The 16,232-nt window shown below is 49.4% G+C and overlaps 7 protein-coding genes across 7 annotated transcripts; 4 read left to right on the plus strand and 3 right to left on the minus strand.

The window, feature by feature from the left end:
• Window positions 1-1,059: 1,059 nt before the first annotated feature.
• On the plus strand, window positions 1,060-2,140 carry PC9H_003090 (uncharacterized protein; the record flags this gene model as incomplete). Its single annotated transcript, XM_036772687.1, has 5 exons — window positions 1,060-1,156; window positions 1,218-1,570; window positions 1,631-1,905; window positions 1,968-2,000; window positions 2,050-2,140. The coding sequence occupies 5 exons, from the start codon at window positions 1,060-1,062 to the stop codon at window positions 2,138-2,140; spliced, it is 849 nt and encodes a 282-aa protein (XP_036634160.1).
• A 136-nt stretch (window positions 2,141-2,276) lies between these two features.
• Window positions 2,277-3,795, minus strand: MCR1 (NADH-cytochrome b5 reductase; the record flags this gene model as incomplete). The annotated part of the gene is made up of 7 exons (XM_036772688.1): window positions 2,277-2,392; window positions 2,441-2,718; window positions 2,775-2,820; window positions 2,872-2,923; window positions 2,983-3,202; window positions 3,474-3,706; window positions 3,763-3,795. 7 exons carry the CDS (start codon window positions 3,793-3,795, stop codon window positions 2,277-2,279), a joined length of 978 nt encoding a protein of 325 aa, XP_036634161.1.
• A 398-nt stretch (window positions 3,796-4,193) lies between these two features.
• On the plus strand, window positions 4,194-6,106 carry HOG1 (MAPK protein hog1; the record flags this gene model as incomplete). The annotated part of the gene is made up of 13 exons (XM_036772689.1): window positions 4,194-4,235; window positions 4,298-4,337; window positions 4,399-4,417; window positions 4,478-4,607; window positions 4,662-4,705; window positions 4,759-4,858; window positions 4,908-4,955; window positions 5,006-5,047; window positions 5,105-5,291; window positions 5,346-5,425; window positions 5,504-5,582; window positions 5,713-5,913; window positions 5,970-6,106. 13 exons carry the CDS (start codon window positions 4,194-4,196, stop codon window positions 6,104-6,106), a joined length of 1,149 nt encoding a protein of 382 aa, XP_036634162.1.
• Window positions 6,107-6,884: 778 nt separating this feature from the next.
• On the plus strand, window positions 6,885-11,476 carry PC9H_003093 (uncharacterized protein; the record flags this gene model as incomplete). The annotated part of the gene is made up of 18 exons (XM_036772690.1): window positions 6,885-7,007; window positions 7,075-7,105; window positions 7,161-7,509; window positions 7,568-7,793; window positions 7,852-8,334; window positions 8,387-8,496; window positions 8,553-8,768; window positions 8,818-9,205; window positions 9,259-9,692; window positions 9,742-9,921; window positions 9,969-10,202; window positions 10,257-10,520; window positions 10,577-10,783; window positions 10,836-10,876; window positions 10,931-11,005; window positions 11,052-11,146; window positions 11,212-11,304; window positions 11,354-11,476. The coding sequence occupies 18 exons, from the start codon at window positions 6,885-6,887 to the stop codon at window positions 11,474-11,476; spliced, it is 3,672 nt and encodes a 1,223-aa protein (XP_036634163.1).
• A 72-nt stretch (window positions 11,477-11,548) lies between these two features.
• Window positions 11,549-12,963, minus strand: PC9H_003094 (uncharacterized protein; the record flags this gene model as incomplete). The annotated part of the gene is made up of 8 exons (XM_036772691.1): window positions 11,549-11,741; window positions 11,802-11,930; window positions 11,988-12,388; window positions 12,445-12,592; window positions 12,648-12,682; window positions 12,734-12,739; window positions 12,797-12,868; window positions 12,922-12,963. The coding sequence occupies 8 exons, from the start codon at window positions 12,961-12,963 to the stop codon at window positions 11,549-11,551; spliced, it is 1,026 nt and encodes a 341-aa protein (XP_036634164.1).
• A 466-nt stretch (window positions 12,964-13,429) lies between these two features.
• Window positions 13,430-14,054, minus strand: PC9H_003095 (uncharacterized protein; the record flags this gene model as incomplete). Its single annotated transcript, XM_036772692.1, has 2 exons — window positions 13,430-13,904; window positions 13,975-14,054. The coding sequence occupies 2 exons, from the start codon at window positions 14,052-14,054 to the stop codon at window positions 13,430-13,432; spliced, it is 555 nt and encodes a 184-aa protein (XP_036634165.1).
• A 130-nt stretch (window positions 14,055-14,184) lies between these two features.
• On the plus strand, window positions 14,185-16,231 carry FIP1 (cleavage polyadenylation factor subunit fip1; the record flags this gene model as incomplete). Its single annotated transcript, XM_036772693.1, has 9 exons — window positions 14,185-14,191; window positions 14,262-14,271; window positions 14,362-14,518; window positions 14,566-14,612; window positions 14,663-15,167; window positions 15,222-15,620; window positions 15,707-15,884; window positions 15,940-16,126; window positions 16,177-16,231. The coding sequence occupies 9 exons, from the start codon at window positions 14,185-14,187 to the stop codon at window positions 16,229-16,231; spliced, it is 1,545 nt and encodes a 514-aa protein (XP_036634166.1).
• Window position 16,232: the final 1 nt, after the last annotated feature.

Here is a 16,232-nt window from a genome sequence, read left to right on the forward strand (position 1 = left end):
TTAGGCTTTTGATGCGTGCGGGGGTGATGTGGATGGTGTATGCACCACAGGCACAGTATGCTACGGGGAAAGTCAGTGTCCATCCTTTCTGCTAACGTGCAGCAAACCAACTGGGCACCTCTTAGCGAACAGGATATGTCTCCCAAACAGAGCCTTCGATAATAGCACCCAGTCTATCGTCGAAGTGGAGGGGTTGGCAAACCAATTAATAGTGGCCACTCCACCACTTCCCTTCGATGCGGTCATTCCCGTCTGGACGGCCTGCACCGACGCCAACTTCCAAGGCAACTGCTTTCTCTGGTGCTGGGCAGGCGATGGGTGCCTCCAGTTCACTGGGATATGGGTAAACAGCCTGTCGAGCATCCGCATGCAGGATTCGCGCATCGGCTGTAACTTCTTTGTGTCAGTCAGTTCCCCCTACGCTCAGTTAGTTGGAAGTCAAACCGCTTTGATCTCACTCACCAGGACCTGGGACTGTATCGGGAACGCCATAAACATCGATTCAGACGCTATTTTCAATCTCGCTGCGACCAATTACAACGATCGAATTGTAGCTTTCAAGTGCTACTGGAGATGAATAACGGACTATTGGCGCTAACCTGTATCTCGGGCTCGCCGGTGCTATAGAAAGTCAAAGAAAATAAATATCAACGAGAACCCTTTTCGTCATCGAGAAGGTTCAGAAGTCGCGGTGTCTTAGACCTCAACGAGCTATCAAATCCAAAGTTTGATTATCACTGGAAGGCACGAATGGCGAAAGGCGGCGTACTTTCATAGTCCTCCGAGGACGGACCGAAACTGGGACATACTGATACCACCGCATGGTCGTACCTTCTCCGGCAATTTCTGAGTAACCGTTGCTTCGGAGGCGCATGCAAAGCCGTGCCTTCCTGAGATACGCGCAAAGTATCGCAAGGTATCGGGGAATTCAGAAGAAAAGAAGAGCTGGTTGGCGGTCATGAGTGCTTCATGAACAAAGATTATTGAATCAATTACTTGGGTCGTGGACTTGCATGCTTCTCAGTGCCCTCTACCTCCTCCTTTTGCCCCAGAGTCAGTATGTCGCCATCGGGCAATCCGTACCAAGTTGTGCCCTCGTCGCCCGAGCCCGCTGAGAATGCCTTGAACGTCGTTAGCGAGAAGTCGAGTAGCAACTGTACGGAAGTCAGCATAAATATTGGTGGTCATACTAACGTCGACGTTGCACGTTTGAACAGCAGCGTTTCTCAGTAGTCGCAATCTAGTCTTGATTTCGTCCGTTGCGACAGTCGTAACCTCACTCCTTTCCCTCTACACCTTCATCTCCGCCCAACTAACTCCATACCACTCCATCGCCCATGCTTCCACAGGCGCACCGCTACTCAGGCGTCCAGGCACGTATATGAACCTCGACAAGCTCCCGGTGAACGACAGCCAGCCGCACTTCCACCCGATCCATAGTTTCGCCCACATCCTCCTTCAGATCGACACCTCTGATCCACAGCGGAAGCTGCACGAGAACTACAGAAAGTATGACAGTCCCCAGGGAGAGATATACCCCGATGACCGGTACTTCCTCGTCTCGTCATCCGTAGGCTGCTTCCTTACCAGATGTTGATGACGCCCAAGGTGGGGACTGACGCGCCAGTAGACGTCGACCATAATCCAATTTCGCAATCTCGACTTCAGAATGGAGAAGTGCGTGCTCGACCCCACTATCCCCAGCCATAACGTCACGTCCCCCGATTCTGGCTTCGAGCCTAGCGTTCGCGTTGATGCGTCAAGTATCGTAGATGTGTGGATGCTAGACAATACGCAGGAGCTATCGCGACATACCCAATGGACGTACGCCCCACGGCGCAAAACGTGCTTCCGGAGCATCAGCCTCCGTGGCGAGGGTTCACGCAGAATCGAATTCTTCTGCCCGTCGGTGTCGTTCAGCACTTTCGAGTTTGCGTGTTCGTCGAGCACACCGAATTGTCACGTAGAGTTTTGGCAAAGAAAATCAAATCCTCCAAACGGTTCGTGGCACTTGTGCGTGCTGGGGAGATGAGAACTGACTGGTGTTAGGAATCTACATGGTTCAATACGATTCGAGGGAGTGGATAGGCGAGGGACCAGCAGCAGAGAAGGATTGATCGTGAGAATAGCCTGCGCTTAGGGGCTAGGAGAATCCATAGCAATATGAACGGATCCCTTGCTTCGATGGCCATGGTAAGGGCCTCCCGTGACGGAATTGAGCCAGATCGTCTAATGATCAAGGCTAATAACAGTACTTGTTATACAATGAGTTGCATCTAAAATTTGTAAACTTGATCTTCAGTGTAACCAAGTTCCTTGAGTATGCCACCAAGCTCGCCCTGCTTCATCCCCGCCTTTTTACCAGCGAGAGCAGCTACTTGACCAGGAGGTCCTATATTTCCCATGAGACAAGCGTATCGCCGTGAGCTGGCGCACTTACCACAAACGAACACCTTGACTTTTTCACCGAGGGTTGGCGGGGCGACATAGTTAGTTAGAGCGTCCTTCCCAATGAATCCCTTAGCTCCCTTCCAGTTGGCCTCCGGCTTATCAAGGAAGTACACAACATCGAACTTGTCCGGGAATTGCTTCTTCAGGGCGTCAAATTCCTCGCGGAGCAAGATGTCTTTCTCGGCGATGTTACCAAAGAGGAGCGTGAACTTGGTTTTGTTAGATTTATCCGCGAGGGCATGGGTTAGGATTTGGTAAAGGGGAGTGCTAGGGCCAAGGTCGGTGAGCAATTGGTGACGAAGGTGTAGCCAACGCCAACTTACACGCCACTGCCTCCTCCAATCAACGCAACCTCATCAAATTCATTAACTGCATCCACTGTCAAGCAGTGTCAATACAAAACTGACAGGAGTGACGCACTCTTATAGGGCCATTTGGGGATAGGTCCTTTGATTGCGAGCGAGTCTCCTTCCTGTGTATTGGAATCCGTTGCGTCATTTCATCGATAGCGATATCAGGGATGGCACTGACCTTGAGTGAATGGATGTATTTTGATGCATTCCCGGTGTCGTACTTTTTTACCATAAGTGTCAGTTCCCCGGGAAGGTCCGGAGGCGAGATGGGTGTGTACGGGCGGATGATTGGCTTTCCTTGGTCGTTGACCAGGGCATTGGGGTCGGATGATTTCACGACGAGGCAAGAGGCTACGGGCAGCAGCGACGCTTCGTTGTTGGGGAGCTCGAATACAAACCTGCATTATCGTGATTAGCTTCCGGCAAAATGACGCAGTGTGGCTGGTGGACATTGATAGGACTTTGCATATGGGCAAAGGAACGAGGCGCTTTTCACAGGCGTTGTGTAAAGCTCCATCGACCCGGCAAATGCGAAGCGGTGTAGATACTAAAGATATGCATACTAGGCTCCAATCGAAAACGGACTTTGTTCGCCACGCGTGGCCGAATCAACTGGCCATGCGTGGGGAAGCCACAATACCAGGCACTTGGCAGGAGGAAGCTACTCACTTGGCCGTATTGTCGTTGTAGGGCTCTACCCTCTTGAGCTTAAAGTCCACAAAGTTCTCTGGGTCGAGGGGGCTCTTTAACTGTTGAACGACAGGCTTTGCTTTCTCGCTGAAATTGACATAGTAGTAGCCTCCAGCAGCAGCGACGCCGGCGCCCAACAAATAGAAAGGGAGATTGGACGAGCTCTTGGACGCGGGCGTTGCTGAAGAGTACCGGCGTGCCCCGTTGAGAGTCTGAATTGTGTATAAGTAACTAGGAAACAGAAACGCGGGCCGACAAGAATGCTCACCAACGACCGTAAGGCAGTTCTGGCAGCGAACATTGATGATGGGACCTTTTGTGAGATAAACGGTTGTTGAGGTTGAGGCAAGCGTTGAAGCTTGAAGGGTGTGCGAACTGCCGGGAGAGTAAGCGAGCAATTGCATCATAGTCAGGGCGTGCTCTTGGTAATTCGACAAATCATTTTAGGAGAAATCGAGATAAATGCATCGGAAATTCATTGAGAAATTGCAAATAATTGTGCGGCAGCGTAGGCGTCGTGGTGGTGGTGCGAGCGAGAGCGGTACCGGATGGAGGGCGGGATGGCTGAGTTGGTCACGAAGGCCTGAACTTCTGATCTTGCTTTCCTTTATCATCTACCACCATCCCACTTTGACTTCCATTTTTTGGAACGGCCCGTTTTCCTCTCCATCTCATTCCTGACGACCCCCAAGACCAGTAATGTCGTTTGTCAAGCTCAGCATCTTCGGCACATCGTTCGAGGTAGAGCACAGTGTCCCTTGCGGCAGTCGGCTGTATCTGACTTGCGCCTATCGATGCGCTAGGTAACGACTCGCTATGTTGATCTTCAACCGGTGGGAATGGGTGAGTGCACCAGCCGAGACGATCTGGAACGATGCTGATGTCTCACGTCCGTCGGGAATAGGTGCCTTTGGCTTGGTGTGGTATGTGGAGCTCTAGAAGGATCTTCGGCGGGGACTTTGGATTTACTCGTTCGCTCCCAGTTCCGCCAAAGACCAACTCAAAGGAACCTCAGTCGCTATCAAGAAGATTATGAAGCCGTTCAGTACCCCTGTGCTGGCCAAGCGGACGTATCGTGAGCTCAAGCTGCTGAAACACATCCAACACGAAAACGTTCGTAGACTCATTTCCAGAGCCAGAGGCCACTCAGATTAACGGGTTGAATAGATCATCAGCCTGAACGACGTATTCATCTCGCCGCTGGAGGATCTGTGAGTTATGGTACTCCTGAGATGTCGGTTAAGCTCACGGACGGCGTCCTCAGTTACTTCGTCACCGAGCTATTAGGGACTGACTTGCATCGCTTATTGAGTTCGCGGCCATTAGAGAAGCAGTTTATTCAATACTTCTTGTACCAAATCTTGGTGCGTAATCCGCCGTCGCTCTGATGTTCGGAGACTGACTCTCCCATAGCGAGGATTGAAATACGTACATTCAGCTGGTGTAGTCCATCGCGATCTAGTACGTCCTTAGCGATTCCATTCCGTGCAAATGTCTAATACATCTTCCAGAAACCGAGCAATATCCTCGTGAACGAGAATTGCGATCTTAGGGTATGGCGAGTATAGTTTTGCCACGGGATAACCATTAATCATTATCCCCCTTCGTAGATATGCGACTTTGGACTTGCTCGAATCCAAGACCCCCAAATGACGGGATACGTATCAACGCGTTACTACCGTGCCCCCGAAATCATGTTGACATGGCAAAAATACGACGTCGCTGTTGACATCTGGAGTACAGGCTGCATATTCGCAGAGATGTTGGAAGGAAAGCCTCTCTTCCCTGGCAAAGATCGTAAGTCCCCCTCCATCGCCATTCCCCACTGCATTGACGCTGACCGCTATTCAGACGTCAACCAATTTTCTATCATAACCGAATTATTGGGAACGCCTCCCGATGATGTCATCAAAACCATCTGCAGTGAAAACGTGAGTGATTGACGGCCTCGTATGTCTTACGCCATCCCATCACAGCGGACTGATTTTTACCACGTTTCTCGATCCAAGACGCTTCGCTTCGTGCAAAGTCTGCCAAAGCGAGAGCGGGTGCCGTTCAGCCAGAAACTCCGGACGACAGATCCAGATGGTGAGATTTGATTTTAGTTTTGATTCCTTCTCGGTGCTACTCTTGTCGGGGTTGGAGACTGGGGTTATGCTTGTGTCATATGATTCCGTTTGTTATGCCTCCGATCTAATTGCTGCGATTGTTCATGCAGCTCTCGATCTACTGGAGAAGATGCTTGTCTTCGATCCTAGGAAACGGATTGATGCTACCGAGTCGTTAGGCCATACATACGTTGCGCCATACCACGACCCCACAGACGAGCCCATTGCGGAATTGAAGTTCGACTGGAGTTTCAACGACGCAGATTTACCCGTCGACACATGGAAGGTCATGATGTACAGTGAAATCCTAGGTGAGGATGCCGGCGAATTCATGAACGCATTTACTCACCCATGTTGTTTGTTGTAGATTTCCATCAAGTCGGTGAGCAAAAACCTAATGACTTGACGACCACTGCTGGAGGTGTCCCCGAAGGTGCACTGGCAGGCCCGGAAGAGGAGGCGGTCCCAGAAGCCGCGTCACCAGCGGAACCGAAATCCGAGTAAACGCACATATTAGGAGACGCGTTCTTCGTCCTCTTGACTCTTCAGACACGATTCACTCGTTTTACTCTGATATAAATTCAAATATCTCACTCCTCGTTTTCGGACAACTATCCCCCTTTAATTGTCAGCGGAACGGGTAGATTATTTTACACTTTCTAGCACACGCTCTCTCATCCTCAGTCTCATCGTTGACGCGCACAGCAGCTTCAACTTCCCCCATCGTTTGACCCTCGCTTCAGGTGATACCTGTAACCCGTCATATTCATTCACTATCCCCCTACTCCCCATTTTCCCCGAGTCCCGCTCCAGATCAATCTTGTGTTAGCAATCTTTATCTGCCAGAAGAATTGGCTTGTCCGCCAGTGTTTCATTACTGCCCTGTAGTTATTAGTCTCTCATATGTACTGAATGTCCACCAGACACGATTGGGCATCAATATCAATCTCAACCTAACTAGCGTTGAAGAACCTTGAGGACTAAGGCCATCAATAGCATTGGTGTACTTATATCTGCGGTTTACACGCAGGCTGCGTGACCTTGCTGTGTGACATGCGTGACTCAACTCGATGTGAGATCTGAGTGAACTGGTTGCGTTTCAACGTTCACGGCAAGTTCAAGCTATACAAGCTCGCCTCGCGTCCGTTCAGTGGAAATCTCGTCGCATTTGAATATCTAACCGTATAAACAACAACGCCGCGTATGTACGGCACACCTACTACGGATTAAATGTCACTAATCATGTTCAAGTACCACCGCTGCCAATTCGTAAATTACCATCATGAGTCGCCGAAATCGTCCTTCAGCGTTCGAAATTAGCTTCGGTGAACCACTCCCTGAGGGGCCCCCTGCGGCCCCAGAGATCACCTTGAAGCGCCCTGCACCTTCTGATGCTTCGACCTCGGTGAGTGTTCTCCTTGCATCGAATCGAACGAAGGACTTACGGATCATCACCTTTTTTTGCGATGTAGCGCCCTAAGCGAGTGCACGTAGACCTTCCAAGTGAGTGCTCTTGCGATAGTCATCAGCACTCAGTAACGACGCGACTTTCCCAAAGAATCGGCGTTCTACTCTCCCAGTCCCAATAGACAGGAGATCAACGAAGACGACCCCGATCTAGAAATTCGAGGAGAAGAGCCCTCTAATCCCGATACAACCGACAAGCCGGTTCGCATACTCAACGCTTTCACGATGTTCGATCCCAAGCACCGTTTTGAGATGGTATCGCTTCAGGCCCTCGCGGATGACGACCCTAACGCAAACGGATTTGTTGTGGTTGGGTATGCATCCGCATTCATGGCTGAGGGAGACGAAGACGAAGAGGACGAAGAAGAGGACGAAAATCAGCCGTTCGTAAAGTTGCATAGACTGATTAGCTACTCTATGGACACAACAAGCCAAAATGAGTACGTTCTCCGAGTCCTACGCATCAATAGGATCACGGCTGATGCAGCCATCTTTAAGCCCGGTTTGGCTAGAGACGGATCACGCGTGGTACATTCTACGAGACCCTTCTCCCGAATACGAGCCTTTTTTTCGCCACTTCTATACCCCGCGCAGAGCTACCCAGCTCGTCATTTCGATGGCAAAGCAGAATCCAAACATGGACTTCCCTACTTTCATGACGAATATCTCATCGACGACCACGATCCTGGGGAGAAATATATCCGAGGACGACATCCTCTCGTCAGTAAGTCATCTATGCTCGATTGAGGCTGGACGTGCAGTAACGAATCGTGCTTTTGTAGGTAGACGGGCTCAGCTCAGCCGTGGTAGAATCCGCAGAGGTTGCCGCGCTCAAGCAGCGGTCCCGTCTCGTCACATATTTGCTACGTGGCCAGCATCCTGCCCAGCTTCCCAAGCGACCCAAGCGCTGGGATGGTCATCCCCCAGCATCTCTCCATGCGAAGGCACTCTTCCGCAACCTCGACTTCTTCGTCCTGCAACCCGAAAACCAAATATCGACGCATGTCACTCCTCTGGTTGCCCAGTTAGCAGGTGGACATTTCGGCGAGCGGCTTGTCGTAGTCGGTGCCCCGCTCCCTCCCCCTTCCAAGGAGAAGGAGGACTCAAACAAGAAAAAAGAATTCGCGAAGGTCAAGGCCTTGGTAGAGAAGGCTCACCGAACGAAGGATCGATGGCGGAAGAAGGAGATCAAACCGAGCTATCGCCTAGCCGGTAGGAATGATATCTGGCTGAAAGCGATCGACTTGGACAATGAAACATTCACTGTGAGCACTTTCAGTATCAGACTATATCAGGGACTAACCCTGTTCTATATAGGTTGGGGATATCGTACTTGTGCTCCCCAGAAAAAGCGATCACCCAAGGATACAAGAGCTACCTAGTGTCGAAGATATACGGCCAGGCGCTACGATTCCTAGTTACTTTCGGTACATCCTTACTCGTATAGCCCTTCTGATCCTTCTCAGATTTGTCTCGTTGTTAGCTTCGCGCAAATCATATTCCTTAACATTGAAAAGAGCATGGCTCATGTCCGATGGTTCGAGCATAGTTCGTTCACCATCATGCAAGAGTTCGGAAACCCCCAGCAACTATTCCTCAACAACATCTGTGACGATGTACATATTCAAGACCTAATCGAGAAAGTCACCGTTCATGCTCAGTGCACAGGAGACATGCTCCCTGAGCATTATTTCTACAAGTATGTGTAACTTTTCTTTTTCATCCATATCCATCTAATGCGTTTTAAGCTCGATTTACGACCATTCTCATGCTGATGTCGTCGCAATTGACCATTCAGCTGAGGCTATTGTTGCCACTCATTCTCCGCCCGGTAACTGTCCTGTGGCCATCTGTGCTTGGAGAAATGAGTTGGAGAATGTTGTACAGCGCACATCTAATCCGCCAGGTGCTGCTTACCTTGGCCACACTTACCATAAGCATGATTTCGTTGAGGTCGCCTCCGACTCACCGTCAGGACTCTGTGACATTGGGCAAATAGTCGGATTTCCGGACAAGACTTCACGAAGAGAATCTTCGACTTCTCGGTTGGATGCTCAATTGTATGTCCGCGTTCGCTGGCTTGGCCGGATGTCTGATATCAAACGAGATCTTCCGGAGGGCTACATCAAGGATGAGGTAAGTACTATGCCTGCTCTGCCTCTACAGCCTGATGCTCAACTTGATAATAGAAACAACTTTTCATGACGGATGAGGAGGAGGATATCCTGCTCACAAACCTCACTCAACCTTGTTTTGTCATACCAGACAAAGCCCGAGGTGAAGTGGAGTGGCTTCAGCTTCTAGATAGCTCTCCCCACCATTTCTACGCTTCTCGCCACTTTTCATCACGCCAAGCCCACTCCTGGCTTGACGGCCGGGACTACAGCGTTCAAGAGCATGCAATGTGCCGGACTTGCACATCTTCTCTTGTACGACTTGGAGACGCAAGAAGTGGCCGCCACTTGTACTCCGATTTTTGTGATGTCCAGCTTCAAATGCCTTTACGGACATTGGACCTTTTCAGTGGCTGTGGTGCGTTCAGCCTAGGGATGGCTCAAGGGGCGAAGTTTATCCGAGTAACACATGCTATTGAGATATCTCCAAGTGCGGCAAAAACTTTCATGTAAGTAAATTTTTTCTTATGCTGTTGCATTTCTAAGACATCTAGCTAGGCGTAACCACAAGAATATCAAGATGTACAACAACTGTGCGAACCTAATACTACGCCATTTCATCAAACATGGATACGGGCACCAGGCCGAAGCTCCAATTCAGCTTTTTGATGGAAGATCCCCTGTTCCCACACCACCAAAGCAAGGAGATATTGATTTGATGATAATCGGGTTTCCTTGGTATGTCGTTCTTTAATAAGGTAGACTATTTGCTAAACCATTCATAGCCAGTCTCATTCTGGTCTTAACAGGTTCAAAAAGGCCAATGATTCAAAGAGCAATTTAATCTTGACTGCACTGTCATATGTTGACTTTTTGCAGCCAAGATATTGCTACTTTGAGAATGTCAGGGGATTTCTCCAATACAGTCTTGGTGCCACCCAAGATGGAAAGCACAAGACATCTGGAGGAATTACAATGGGAGGCCTCAAGTTCTTGACCAGAGCTTTGGCTGATTTTGGGTAAGCAGATTTTTCAATGAGAAGACCACTAGATTCTGATTTTTTGTGTTAAAGATATCAATACCGGTTTGCTTTACTTCAAGCAGCCCATTATGGTACACCTCAACAACGAGTTCGCTTTTTTCTTGTTGCTTCTAGGTTTGGGCATCCACTTCCTGACTTCCCTCAGCCATCACATCATTTTCCTCTTAATGAGACACTTTCAGTCAACTTGCCAACTGGCTCCATCTTGTCTCCAGTTAGACAAACTAGAGGGTCTCAGGCACATCAGTTTGTCACTGTTGATGATGCTATTTCTGATTTGCCTCGGTTTGACTGGTACATTCAAGATCATCTTCATTGGAAATATACTGACTCATGCTGGAATCAAATAGGAAGCATCCCTTTGTGGCTGGCAAACAAGGAAGACAACAGGGCATTGATGTTTTATCTTGCTCAAAGGACAAGCCATGGTGTGGGAAAGCTGGAAGGGCAAATTACTTTCATCCTCCAAAAACTATCTTTCAAGTTCAGTGCCGATTGGTTGAGTCAACTGATCTTCAGCAATATACAAAGGTCTTGGTTCCTGCTACTGTAGCAAGGTATGTGCTATACTTAAACAGATTATATTGGATCTTGATAGTTTTTTATTAGGGTTGTCAATGTGCCATTGCAAGCAAGGGCAGATTACCGAAGTATTTTGCAATCTTGCTTTAGAGTCAAAGATGTGACCTTTATCATTTTTCCAGGTTTGACTGGAGATTCTATGGAATGGCAAATGAATAATGCAGTGTCAGCTGTAGCTAAGGGAGGCTATCGACCTGGTAATTGCTTTTTATTTGTATTTTGCCATTGCTAAGTGTGGTTTAGGCTTCTATGGCAGATTGGATCCAGATGGCTGGTTTAATACCACTGTCACTAATGTTAATCCAACTGCAAAGCAAAGCAAGATATTAAATCCCTATGTAAGTACCCACATTGTTACCCATCAAAACATTAGTGCTAACTTGAAGTAATCCTCTTCTATCAGTGCAAACGGATTGTCACAATCAGAGAGCTTGCAAGGTCTCAAGGCTTTCCAGACCATTTTGTATTTGAAGCCATTGACAATAATTTGGTCACAGTATGTTTTACTATTTTTCCTTGCTCAGATGTTGAACTTAGAGCCATAGATGCATAGGCAGATAGGCAATGCTGTTCCTTGGCCTGTTTCAAAAGTACTGGGACAGGAATTAGGCAAGGCATTGTATAAGAAATGGTCCAAGGATAAGGCCAATGCCATACCTATTGATTAATATACATGTAAAGATCATCCAATCCCATATTGTGCTGCATTATTTATCTTTATGAAAGTCACAATAGTACAACTACTCTACTTTAATTACCAGTTTCCCAGTGGTTATTCCACCTGCCAGATCCTTCTGAGCTTGCTTCACACCATCAGCAGTGAATGGCAATTCTTTAACTACATTGAGCTTGATGACTCCCTGAGCAATCAATGAAAACAACACATTGCCGTAATTCAATGTCTCCGATGGTGTGAAGAGGTAGTTATTCATTCTGCAATGAAAACAATGCATTAATATCCATTTGACACCTGGATTCAAGATGCATACTCACGTTGGTCGCAGAATGGTGATGTTCCTCTCTACAAGTTTCAGTACTGGAAATGGAGCGGGCAACCCCGAAGCATTTCCAACTACAACGATAGTTCCCTTCCTCCGTATCATCTTGAAGTTATTGTCAAACCTGAACACAATGGCGATGAGTCAAAGCTAAGGCGCTATGGTACAACGAAACACCTACGTGTCCTTCCCGACGCCGTCAAAGATTGCGTTGACACCTTCTCCGTTGGTAATCTCAAGCACCCTTGTTACCGTATCTTCGCTCTTGTACAATATGACGTAGTCTGCGCCGTACGATTTCGCCAGGGTTGCCTTCTCTGACGTCGATGTCGTCCCAATCACCGTCGCACCTCGATGCTTGGCTAGCTGAGTAAACAGTAGACCCAGGCCACCAGCGACGGTGTGGATCAGTATAGTGTCGCCCTTCTTAACCTGGTAAGCCTCTTCGAAGAATGTCACAGCGGTGAGTCCTTGAACGAGCGAGGCGGCTGCAGTCAGGGAGGTGACAGAAGAGCCTACACGGTAGACGGTCTTGAAAGGTAGTGACACGTATGTCGCGAATGCGCCCGCTGGAACAAAATCCTGGTGACTCGGTAATGGAAGTGTCTGTCTCGCTGCAGCGAAACCGTCGAACATACCACTGCGACTATATCCCCAACTTTGTATCCCCGTTTCTGATAATCCTCGTTCTCCAGTACATCTGAGGCTAAAGGCAAACGGACAATGGTGCCGGCGGCCTCCTTGCCTAGTACGGCAGGGAATTCTTTCAACGGGAATACACCTTGCCTACGCATTGAATTACACGTCTGAACATATCTGTCGCAGCCTACTGGCGACGAACCTATGGTATATATCGATGAAGTTGACACCACAGTACTAAGGGTTCTCTTAAGCCAAATCAAATAGATTACCGGTGGACAGGCTTACCTCAACCTAATTGCTTCGTTTCAGTAATGGAAAAAAGATCTCGTAAATAGGCTCATCTCTCACTTTGACTATTATATGGCTGGGATCGTCGTCGAGTTTGACTGTCGTCTTCTCGATTACTTCAATACCTCCCGTCTATGTCGAATCATATCAGCACAATATAAGGAAGTACTATCAGCCTTCCTCACCTTTGATATAGTGATCGCATCGACGTTGGTGGGAATTGACATCGCAGTAGGCTAGAGCAATGAGGAGCAGAGAACGAAAAGAATAGGACCTATCGTTAATGAGAATTATCAATGGCATGAGGGCCTTTAAAGGCGAGGGCGAATCTCACAGACATGGGGAATACTGACGGTTCCAGATAACCGGTGATAGGATGATGCTCCGTTGGGGATTGGTAAGGGGAACACGCAGAAATAGATACGTCGATAGTACACTGAAATTAGATGGACCTATTCCCATTAAGAGGACCTTTCACCCATGACTCAAACGACTTTAACTTGTCGCTGGGCTGAAGATGGTCAGGCGGTTACGACGCTTCGCTTTCAAGCGAGATGGGTTCGAGACAGGATGATCGGATGGAAATATCGACGACCGATACTACACTCTATGATTGTCGTTCAAAGTCAGCAGGGTGAGTATATGCTTCGGAAATATCACAAACCTTGGCATAGGGAGGATTCAAGGTCACATCTATGCGCCGTCTTCTTCCTCCGCAATCTCGTAACCAGCCCATATAACCTCTGAGCAGCTGCTGCATCCTATGAGGTGTTCTCCGCGCTCCATTGCTTGAGTGGGTATTACATAGTTCCCACCACACCGACACCCATACCACCATGATGCGACCTCGTCTGTCTCGCCATTCGGAGTTTCGTTAAAGTCTTCAAGGGATATCACTTGCGCAGGGCGCGGTGCGGTGGAAGAAAGTTTGCTCAGTTTCTCTTTCAGAATCGCTGCATCGTACGCTTCACGTCGGTGAGCGGCGGAGAGAACCTCGTAGGCTTCCTTGATCAGGGCGATATCGAAGCGTTCTCCAGTTCGATTCTTGTCGGGGTGCAGGCGCAAGAGAACGCGGTGGTAAGCTGCTTTGATCTCGACCTCGCTCGCATGACGAGGTACATCGAGGAGCTGGTAGTAGTCGACGTCCTTCAATGATCCCGCCAGATTGCTGAGCTGAAGTGTGACAGGCTGGTGGCGTGACCAAACCCAGCTACAGAATCACACCCTGCTAGTCACACTTTGACTTCGACACACTCGGCCTTTTGGATTTTACACAAGGAAGCTTCATGATGTTCGTTTGGCCTCGAATTGTCCACATGGCTGTAGAACTCAGTACTTGAACTCTATAGGGACGACGACGACGATCTTTACGGTCCTTCGACCGCGCCAGAGCAAAAGCCCAAGACACCCACTGGTAAGAGCGCCGGAACCAGCTTCGTCGACAGTTCATGACTTGTACTCTCTATATCGCACCACAATTATCATGAATTTACCCACCAAAACATGTTGTGTGTGTGACATTCAGCCCCTCAACCGTGAGTTTCCCAAATTCTTGACCGTGGCTTGCGCCTGCTCGCGCTATGCAGTTGTTGAGCATTGTTCGTTTACTACGCGTAAATCGACAGAGTACCAATAAGCAACAATGGTATACCTTCAAACGGTATCGTTGCCAAACTCGAAGAAGAGGCGCGGAAGGACGATGATTTGTATGGGGAAGGGAACGCGGAGGAGGGCGACGGGGTTGAAGAGGAGTCGGCGGGCGCAGATGAAGAGAGCGACGACGTATGTTCCGCGCTGATAACTCACATATCTTGACCAAACCCTTGCAGGATGTTGAAATCATCATGGAGACCCAGTCTCGTTCTTTGGACTTTCGGTGAGTGCAAACGAACCCACCGGAGTTAGGTGTACTGAAGGTAATTCTAGGCAGCAGAACCGACCACCGGCAGCCCGTACAAATAGTGCATCAACAACCAACAAACCTCCTGCTCCTTCTCTAACCACCGAGTACAAGCCCCTCGCCAGAGGCGTCCCTGCGAAGGAAGCACAACCCCAATCTTCCCCCGCCCCCTCTTCCCAGTCCGCGATTCCCCCACCTTCTACATCGACGCCCTCGGCCCCCATACCCCAGGAGCTACAATCCCAGCCCAATGGGTCGGTTGTTGACGATGGACCTGACCCATCGACGCTTCCTCCTGCCACGGCACCTCCTTCGCATCCGGCGATCAACCCCGACATGCCTGGCGTAATGGACGGTCGTTCTATACTCGATGTTGACCTTGCTGCATTGGCAGATAAACCATGGAGGAGACCGGGCTCTGATATCAGTGATTGGTTCAATTATGGCTTCGACGAAATCTCCTGGGAAGCATACTGTTACCGCAGACGAGATCTGGGAGAACTAGGTAGCATCCTGAAGCAAAACGTCCTAGTGCGTACACACGACGTAGATTTTCTTCTTCCCTTAATCCACTTCTTCCCATAGAATTTCGCGGCAATGCCAGAAGACCAGTTGACCGCTCTTCCTCCAGAACTTCGTCAAATGGTCATGACTGGGGCAACTACGCTCATGAACAACGGTGGTCCCAACGCCATGATGGGAGGCATGAACCCTATGATGGACATGTCAATGATGGGTGGTATGGGTGGCATGGGTATGAACGGAGACATGGGTATGCAGATGCAGCCTGGCGGGCCTATGATGGATGCAAACCAGATGGGCGGCATGATGTCAGACGGCGCGCAAGGTCAAGCTCAGGCCAACGGTGCCGAGCAAAACGGCAACGTCGGTGGGCCCATGGCCGGGCAGATGATGGGCAACGAAGGATTTGCAGGTGGCGGCCCCGGACAAATGATGATGGGCGGAGACTTCGGCGGTATGCAGGTTCGTATGGTCCATCCCATCAATAGTCTTGTGGCTTCGTGGCTTTGATCGAGTACTCAGTATCGCATTATATTATGTGTTTACAGGATCAGAGCCAGATGTACCAGAATATGGAGGCTCAGCCTAATGTTCAGCCCGTGCAACAGCCCATCATACCACAAGGCGGGCGGGGCGGTGGGTTCCCGTACAGGGCTCGTGGACAGCAACCCAGAGGGCGGGGGTACGTACCGCGGGGTCGTGGTAGGGGAATATACAGTGGTGAAGGTGCGTCTTTTCCACTTATCTCGACTGGAACTGGCTGCCTAACAATATTCTACAGGACCCCCAGCTCCAGTGCGACCTGCAAGTCCTCTGCCTCCCGGCGTGCCCACTGGCCCCCGTAATCAAAACAAGTACAAGGATCGCGATGGGAACGCCCCAGCCGTCGACGGACTTGACTATGGCGGTACCGCGAAGGAAGGTGGGTACAGGACGCCTAGTGGAGAGCCTGAGGACAGAAGCTCTAGGTACGTATACACTTAGAGCAGCGGTGCTTCATCTGACATTCTTGAACTAGGAAAAGGAGGGTTTCTCCAGGTCTTGACGACGGACGAGGTTCTAAGCGCCGTTGAG

This window comes from Pleurotus ostreatus, assembly GCF_014466165.1.
Source record: "Pleurotus ostreatus strain PC9 chromosome Unknown scaffold_2, whole genome shotgun sequence".
Taxonomy (NCBI): domain Eukaryota; kingdom Fungi; phylum Basidiomycota; class Agaricomycetes; order Agaricales; family Pleurotaceae; genus Pleurotus; species Pleurotus ostreatus.